The sequence below is a fragment of the Echiichthys vipera genome (genome assembly GCF_963691815.1).
Source record: "Echiichthys vipera genome assembly, chromosome: 18".
NCBI lineage: Eukaryota > Metazoa > Chordata > Actinopteri > Perciformes > Trachinidae > Echiichthys > Echiichthys vipera.
In genome coordinates, this window is record NC_139843.1 from 900,799 (window position 1) to 909,731 (window position 8,933).

Sequence of the window (8,933 nt, forward strand, 5' to 3'; positions counted from 1 at the left end):
AGAACCAGGATCCGGCTGGTCCTGGTCCAACTATCTGGTGTGGAGATCCAGGTATTTAACCTCTCACAGGCCGATGATGTCACAGGAACCCTTTGTGCTCCAAGTGCCAACGAGTCGTTAGAGTGACAGTCGTTGGTGGAAGTTGGTTTGGACTTGGTTAGTGCTGGTCCAGTCCCAGCCTGGTCCTGGTCCTGGTCCTGGTCCAGTGGTAGGAGTCACAGGAGGCCGTTTGTGATCAGTTTATTCAGATGTTCTGTTGTTGTTGTTTTTATGGACGTGATGAATTAAACTCAACACACTTTGTTTTATATTTATATTATTTTATATTTTATATTTTATATTTCTGCTGTTTAATGCGTCTGTTTTTAGTCGTTTCGTCACGTTTAATCTAATTCCTTGAATAATCTGTAAAACCCTCGACTACAGTACGACCCGAGCGCTGCGTCGACTCCTGAACACAAACTTTAACCTTTTCCTGAGCAGCTTAAACCTTTTTCTGTCTCTGTGGCGTTAAAACAAAGTCGTGGTCGAGGCGTAAATGAACCAAACTTCCTCCAAACACGGTAAATATGAGGTTTCTCCTCCCCGCCAAAGTAAAACGACCTTTTCAAAGAAGCAGAGGGTTGAACTCACGTGGACGTCGCGGAGCTTCTTCCTGCCTCGTTCCAGTCGACTCAGCAGTCTGAGGTGAGGCTGCTCTCCGCCCGCCGGCTGCAGCAGCCGGTCGTCAACCGAAACCGTCTTCCTCAGGGCCGCCCGGACGCTGGTCCTCGCCGCCGCGCCGCCCACGGCCAGGGGGAGGCTCCTCCCACCCCCTGCTGCCACCTTCCCCCCCGTCACGGGAGACGGATAAGGTGACCAGAAGTCTCGCTGCACCGCACCTGACGAGAGAAACCAGAGACGCCTGCTGTTACTGGACACCACACACACACACACACACACACACACACACACACACACACACACACACACACACACACACACACACACACACACACACACACACACACACACACACACACACACACACACACACACACACACACACACACACACACACACACACACACACACACACACACACACACACACACACACACAGTCACCTGAGCTGCTTCATTAAAACTACATGAGGAAAAGCTCCCTAAGACTTTTATTTTGAAGGAATGGGTCCAGGACAGAGACCGTTTAATGCATTATCACAGTCCAGGGTCCAGGACAGAGACCGTTTAATTCATTATCACAGTCCAGGGTGCAGGACAGAGACCGTTTAATGCATTATCACAGTCCAGGGTCCAGGACAGAGACCATTTAATTCATTATCACAGTCCAGGGTCCAGGACAGAGACCGTTTAATTCATTATCACAGTCCAGGGTCCAGGACAGAGACCGTTTAATTCATTATCACAGTCCAGGGTCCAGGACAGAGACCGTTTAATTCATTATCACAGTCTAGGGTCCAGGACAGAGACCGTTTAAGTCATTATCACAGTCCAGGGTCCAGGACAGAGACCGTTTAATGCATTATCACAGTCCAGGGTCCAGGACAGAGACCGTTTAATTCATTATCACAGAATAGGGTCCAGGACAGAGACCGTTTAATGCATTATCACAGTCCAGGGTCCAGGACAGAGACCGTTTAATGCATTATCACAGTCCAGGGTCCAGGACAGAGACCGTTTAATTCATTATCACAGAATAGGGTCCAGGACAGAGACCGTTTAATGCATTATCACAGTCTAGGGTCCAGGACAGAGACTGTTTAATTCATTATCACAGTCTAGGGTCCAGGACAGAGACCGTTTAATTCATTATCACAGTCCAGGGTCCAGGACAGAGACCGTTTAATGCATTATCACAGTCCAGGGTCCAGGACAGAGACCGTTTAATGCATTATCACAGTCCAGGGTCCAGGACAGAGACCGTTTAATGCATTATCACAGTCTAGGGTCCAGGACAGAGACCGTTTAATTCATTATCACAGTCCAGGGTCCAGGACAGAGACCGTTTAATGCATTATCACAGTCTAGGGTCCAGGACAGAGACCGTTTAATTCATTATCACAGTCCAGGGTCCAGGGTGCAGGGTCCAGGGTGCAGGATCCAGGGTGCAGGATCCAGGATCCAGGGTGCAGGGTCCAGGATAGAGGGTCCAGGGTGCAGGATCCAGGGTGCAGGATCCAGGATCCAGGGTGCAGGGTCCAGGGTGCAGGGTCCTGGGTCTTGGGTCCTGGGTCCAGGGTGCAGGGTGCAGGGTCCAGGGTCCAGGGTGCAGGGTGCAGGGTCCAGGGTCCAGGGTCCAGGGTGCAGGGTCCAGGGTCCAGGGTCCAGGGTCCAGGGTGCAGGGTGCAGGGTGCAGGGTCCAGGGTGCAGGGTCCAGGGTACAGGGTGCAGGGTCCAGGGTGCAGGGTGCAGGGTCCAGGGTGCGGGGTCCAGGGTGCAGGGTCCAGGGTCCAGGGTCCAGGGTGCAGGGTGCAGGGTCCAGGGTACAGGGTGCAGGGTCCAGGGTGCAGGGTGCAGGATCCAGGGTGCAGGGTGCAGGATCCAGGGTACAGGGTGCAGGGTCCAGGGTGCAGGGTGCAGGGTCCAGGGTCCAGGGTCCAGGGTCCAGGGTGCAGGGTGCAGGGTACAGGGTACAGGGTGCAGGGTCCAGGGTGCAGGGTGCAGGATCCAGGGTACAGGGTGCAGGGTCCAGGGTGCAGGGTGCAGGGTCCAGGGTCCAGGGTGCAGGGTGCAGGCCCAGCAGCTGGACTCTGGCCCCCCCTGGTGGACTAAAGTCAGACCAGCACCGGTGAAAGTCTCTTATTTTAATATTAACTTATTTAAACTGAATTCACAGATTTGTTCATAAAATAAACAAATTAATCCGATCACAGACGACCTCAAGGTTTATTTATTATTATTATTTATTATTATTATTATTATTTTTATATCTGTGTGTTTTGTTTGTTTTTTCTGTATTTCTTTGATTTTATTTGCTTTATTTTATTTTTTTTGTATTTTTTTCTGAATCATTGTTTCATTAATTTAGATTTTTTTAGTTTTTTTTTTACTATTGTTTCAGTTTATTTTTATCATTTTATTATTTCATTTCTATAAATGTATCAGTTTAACTGTATTATTTTGTCACTTTATTTTAATTACTTTATCAGTTTTATTTTATTCTTTTATCAGTAAATATATAAAATAATAATAATTATCAGTTCAGGTTTGAACTTTGTCTCAATGTGACGTGAAAATTATGTATTTTTTATTTTTTTAACTGAAAAAACAAAATAAAGATAAATTGAACCGACTTTTATTTTAATTTTTGTATTTTTTTTTGTCTCATTTCTGATTAAAACTAAAATATTTAATCAAGTTTTTCCTTCTTTCGTGTCCAAACGTCAACTTCAAATCCTGTCTGTCCATGTTTTTATCCGTCAGTTTGCACGAAATTACATAATTACATATTTATATATTAATATATTCATGTTCCAGCCACAGTTCCTCACAGGGCAGTTTACAGACGGCGTTCATGTTCGAGGACGGGAAAGACGAGAGCGAAGAGAAACAGACGATAAACGAGGATTATTTTCCACTGGAACTCTCCGGAAACTTCCCTTTCATGTCTTCAGATCGACGTGTGATAAAGAGCTGCTGTGATCTGCTGAACAGGAAGCTCGTTATCATTCTGCAGGAGGGCGGAGCTACAGGACAGGAAGCTCGTTATCATTCTCCAGGAGGGCGGAGCTACAGGACAGGAAGCTCGTTATCATTCTCCAGGAGGGCGGAGCTACAGGACAGGAAGCTCGTTATCATTCTGCAGGAGGGCGGAGCTACAGGACAGGAAGCTCGTTATCATTCTGCAGGAGGGCGGAGCTACAGGACAGGAAGCTCGTTATCATTCTGCAGGAGGGCGGAGCTACAGGACAGGAAGCTCGTTATCATTCTGCAGGAGGGCGGAGCTACAGGACAGGAAGCTCGTTATCCTTCTGCAGGAGGGCGGAGCTACAGGACAGGAAGCTCGTTATCATTCTGCAGGAGGGCGGAGCTACAGGACAGGAAGCTCGTTATCATTCTCCAGGAGGGCGGAGCTACAGGACAGGAAGCTCGTTATCATTCTCCAGGAGGGCGGAGCTACAGGACAGGAAGCTCGTTATCATTCTGCAGGAGGGCGGAGCTACAGGACAGGAAGCTCGTTATCATTCTGCAGGAGGGCGGAGCTACAGGACAGGAAGCTCGTTATCATTCTGCAGGAGGGCGGAGCTACAGGACAGGAAGCTCGTTATCATTCTGCAGGAGGGCGGAGCTACAGGACAGGAAGCTCGTTATCATTCTGCAGGAGGGCGGAGCTACAGGACAGGAAGCTCGTTATCATTCTGCAGGAGGGCGGAGCTACAGGACAGGAAGCTCGTTATCCTTCTGCAGGAGGGCGGAGCTACAGGACAGGAAGCTCGTTATCATTCTGCAGGAGGGCGGAGCTACAGGACAGGAAGCTCGTTATCATTCTCCAGGAGGGCGGAGCTACAGGACAGGAAGCTCGTTATCATTCTCCAGGAGGGCGGAGCTACAGGACAGGAAGCTCGTTATCATTCTGCAGGAGGGCGGAGCTACAGGACAGGAAGCTCGTTATCATTCTGCAGGAGGGCGGAGCTACAGGACAGGAAGCTCGTTATCATTCTGCAGGAGGGCGGAGCTACAGGACAGGAAGCTCGTTATCATTCTGCAGGAGGGCGGAGCTACAGGAAAGGAAGCTCGTTATCATTCTGCAGGAGGGCGGAGCTACAGGACAGGAAGCTCGTTATCATTCTGCAGGAGGGCGGAGCTACAGGACAGGAAGTGGAGGAGTAAATACAGGCTCCAGGCAGAGCACGAGGGCGTTTCCTCTGAACTCTGAGTCTTCATGAAAACACTGAACCCCATCACCTACGATCAGGGATGCTCAGGGCGCCCTCCCACTGTGCCTCCGTCACAGGTTAGAGACCCTCCCACTGTGCCTCCGTCCCGTGCCCCGTGCTTTAGGGTCCTTGTCCCCCCCTCCAGGCCCGTTTGTACTCACACTACCTGGGCCTCGGAGAATGCTTCTTGCTGCCTATACGTCATCACGCCGTAACACGTCACACGCATTGATGACGTCATGGCGATGCGTGGCTTTGTTTCCAGATCTTTCCGTAGACCTCGGAGTTTTTGTGCGTCTTGTCGACTGTTTTTGAATCTTTTCATCGACCAAATCTGCAGTAAACACTCCACCTCCGCATCACACCAACGTGAACCTTTCACCGCCATTGTTTGAAATGTCCGCGCATGGTCCCTCCTTCTTTTTTCTACGTCCCAACAGGCGCACAGGAAATGACCTCAGAACCGCCGTAGGCCTCGTGCTCGTACACGTGCGCACGCTCGTGCTCGTACACGTGCACACGTGCTTTACTAAAGCCCACCTCTCCCAAACGGGCCGTGGACGGCAAGCGTGCCGCTCCTAGACGCGGTACGGTTGCACTCACACTGGTCAAAGGAACCAGACTTTAGCCGTGACACGTGCTGGGGCACGGCACGGAGGCACAGTGGGAGTGCGCCCTTTAGGAGACGGTTAATCTCAATAATAAATGAACAATAAAAAACTAAATCAGAGTAAAATAAACATGTATTTAACGTGCAGGTGATGACGGAGCTTCTCAGTGGTTTGTGATTGGCTGTGAGCCGAGAGCACGGAGGCACCTGTGTGTTCTCACCTGCAGGGGTCCAGTGGAGGCCTCCGGGACTGGCAGCGAGCCGCCGCCGTTTCCTGATGTTGACCCCGCCGTGGGTGGGTGTACCTGCAGCGGCAGCAGCGAGGGGGGTGGAGGACAGGATGGGGAGGAGGGACGTGGCCAGGAACGGCATCTCTTTGAGTGCAGGGGCGAGGAAGGAGGCGCCGCCCTCTGACGACCTGCAGGGACGAGAAAGCTCTCAGCGTCAGTGTGCAAGTGCTCAAACATCTGCTGATGAAGATCAAGCAACACGATCAAAAGCTCCTGCACGAATATGAAGCTTTCAGGTTATTCAGTCGTGACCCCGGCACGTCTGAAGGGTTCCTGGAGCGCCGTCCTGGTACCTGTCCTCTGAGACGGCGTAGCTGCAGCTCCTCCATGACCCTCGGACCCGACGGCTCCCCTTCCTCTTCCTCCGCAGGACAAAGTCCAACAGCTGAGTCCAGCTCAACATCTGCGCTCTGCACGACTCACAGCCTCACGCCAGCGTTACAAAAACCCGTCTGCGCCGCCGTCGTGTTTAGAAGTTTTTGTTTGGTGGGAAAAGAGTCGCAGGGTCCGAGAAGGAGACACGGGACTGAAGGAACAGTGTTAGCTTACCTCAGTGTGTGTGTGTGTGTGTGTGTGTGTGTGTGTGTGTGTGTGTGTGCTTCAGATGTCACCGTTTATCCTCCATCAGCCTCTCGCTCTTTGTGTCAAATGAAAGGAAACCTGCACCTAAACCAGAGACTCGTGTTGCATTCACTGGCAGTAGAAAAATCCAGCACCTGCTTCACATCGTTGGTGTTCACGTCTCGTTTCTGTTACAGACGTGGAAACAAACACTAACGTAGTCGGTGCAGTTAACAGGCTCTGAGCTGACGGATTCAGGAACAGGAAACAAATTTAAATGCGTTTTTTTTGTAAATAAATTATTTTAGCCGATTTATTTTGGATCACGTTGCAGATTAAATATGAAAGTTTTACAGTTTGACATGAAAACCTGCAAAAAATATAAGATTTTTGGAGGAAAATGAATCTTTTAGATCAACTTACAAACATGAATCAACAGAAGAAAAGTCATCAGTGTCGGCCTGAACGGGTCATTTATGTGTACACAAGTGTTTGTTTTGTTTAAATGTAAAATAACAAAGTTAAGAGCTGCTCAGTTATGTTGAGTCGTTCTGATGTGCGTCGTCTTAATCTTCCCTTCCATCTGTGTTTTTTTCAGCCGTCTAAACAAACGTGTTCCTTTACGTCCTCTATACCGCGGCCTCGCCCCGCCACACTTCCTGACATGAGCACTTTCATTAACATCTATAAACAGAGGCTTCCTCTCGGGCTCTGGTCTTATCTCTGCCGTCCCTGCGGTGCCACGCGCAAACTTCAGGAACAGAAACAGCAGAGAGCAGAACTGTCGCTGTCGCAGGCGAAGACGACAGGACGTAGGTGAAGACCACAAGCATCACAATCATTTCTTTTTAGATGTGAATCTAAAATGTGAAGTCTAAAAATACATTTGTTGAAATATAGGATATTTTTTATTGGGTGGAAAAAACACTTTTTTCAGAAGTGTTTTCTTTTAGGGCCCCCTCCCACTGTGCCTCCGTACCGTGCCCCAGCACGTCTCACGGCTAAAGTCTGGTTCCTTTGACCAGTGTGAGTGCAACCGTACCACGTCTAGGAGCGGCACGCTTGCCGTCCACGGCCCGTTTGGGAGAGGTGGGCTTTAGTAAAGCACGTTTGCACGTGTACGAGCACGAGCGTGCGCACGTGTACGAGCACGAGGCCTACGGCGGCTCTGAGGTCATTTCCTGTGCGCCTGTTGGGACGTAGAGAAAAGAAGGAGGGACCATGCGCGGACATTTCAAACAATGGCGGTGAAAGGTTCACGTTGGTGTGATGCGGAGGTGGAGTGTTTACTGCAGATTTGGTCGATGAAAAGATTCAAAAACAGTCGACAAGACGCACAAAAACTCTGAGGTCTACGGAAAGATCTGGAAACAAAGCCACGCATCACCATGACGTCATCAATGCGTGTGACGTGTTACGGCGTGATGACGTATAGGCAGCAAGAAGCATTCTCCGAGGCCCAGGTAGTGTGAGTACAAACGGGCCTGGAGGGGGGGACAAGGACCCTAAAGCACGGGGCACGGGACGGAGGAACAGTGGGAGGGCGCCCTTAGATGTCTTTTTCATCCAGAAGAAGGAGCTCAAAGGTCGAAAACTCAAATCTGTTCAAACAACGGGGAACACGGCACTGAGGATCATTCACCATCTTCTTCTGAGAAGATGATGAGCAGTAATGAAACCAAAAACATCACAACAACACGTACCTGAGCGGCGTGTTCGACTCTCCTGGATCGCTGCAGGTGGAGGCGGAGGCCTGAGACGAGGCCGGGGACGAGGAGGAGACCTGGGAGTTGGAGGAGTGTGAGGAGGAGGAGGAGGTGCAGGTGGCGTTCAGGGTCCTGGGCAGCAGCAGCGAGGACGGCATGCACAGCCACGTCTCCAGGCTGGAGAATCTGGAGCAGCTCAGCATCTCCAGGACGCTGAGGACACGAATAATAAATCAGAAGTTATCAAAGAGGCGTTCTTCAGCAGCAACACAACAAAAGCACAACGCATTCAACACAAACAGAGCAGTGAGGGTCCAGTCACCTCTCCTCTCCCGCTCCGGGGGCGTCATCTTTCTCGTCCGCGGTGTGGAAGACGCAGGACGTCCTGGAGCCTCGCCGTGAAAACAAAACACAGGAGTTTTCAGAGTCCACGGACATCTTCAGCCATATCTGCAGGGTGGGGAGAGGGCAGCAGCCGGGGTTAGCGGCCGGGGTTAGCCTTCGTAGCATTAGCTCAGTGTTTAGTTGGTGTCTGTCAGTTGGTTAGCTAACTTATAATGTCAACAATATAAATATAGTTTAATTATTTCTGGTAACATTGTTTTTGTTGTTAGATGGTTAAATATTCAGTTTGTACAACAGGTTAGCTGTTAGTTAGCTAGGTCATTGCCCTGTGAGTTGGTTAGCTAGCTTTTAAAAACAGCTTAACAGCTAATCAGTTAACTTGTTAGTTTGTTTGTTAACGTTAGTTAGTTCGTCATTTAGCTTGTTACTTAGTTAGTTAGCTTGTCAGTAAGTTAGCTTGTTAATTAGTCAGTTAGCATGCTTGTTCAAATAGCCGTTAAACTTAACTACAGTTAAATCATTTAGATAGTTAGCTTGTTACT

The 8,933-nt window shown here is 49.8% G+C and overlaps 1 protein-coding gene across 1 annotated transcript in view; it reads right to left on the bottom strand.

The window, feature by feature from the left end:
- The window catches only part of ankfn1a (ankyrin repeat and fibronectin type III domain containing 1a), a gene marked incomplete at its 3' end in the record, with an annotated part of 70,172 nt that overhangs the window by 60,025 nt on the left and 1,214 nt on the right, over nt 1-8,933 (bottom strand). Inside the window, 4 exon segments of the mRNA XM_083933373.1 lie at nt 634-881; nt 5,711-5,907; nt 8,044-8,259; nt 8,369-8,496. Coding sequence (XP_083789499.1) covers nt 634-881; nt 5,711-5,907; nt 8,044-8,259; nt 8,369-8,484 — 777 coding nt within the window. The 5' untranslated portion in view covers nt 8,485-8,496.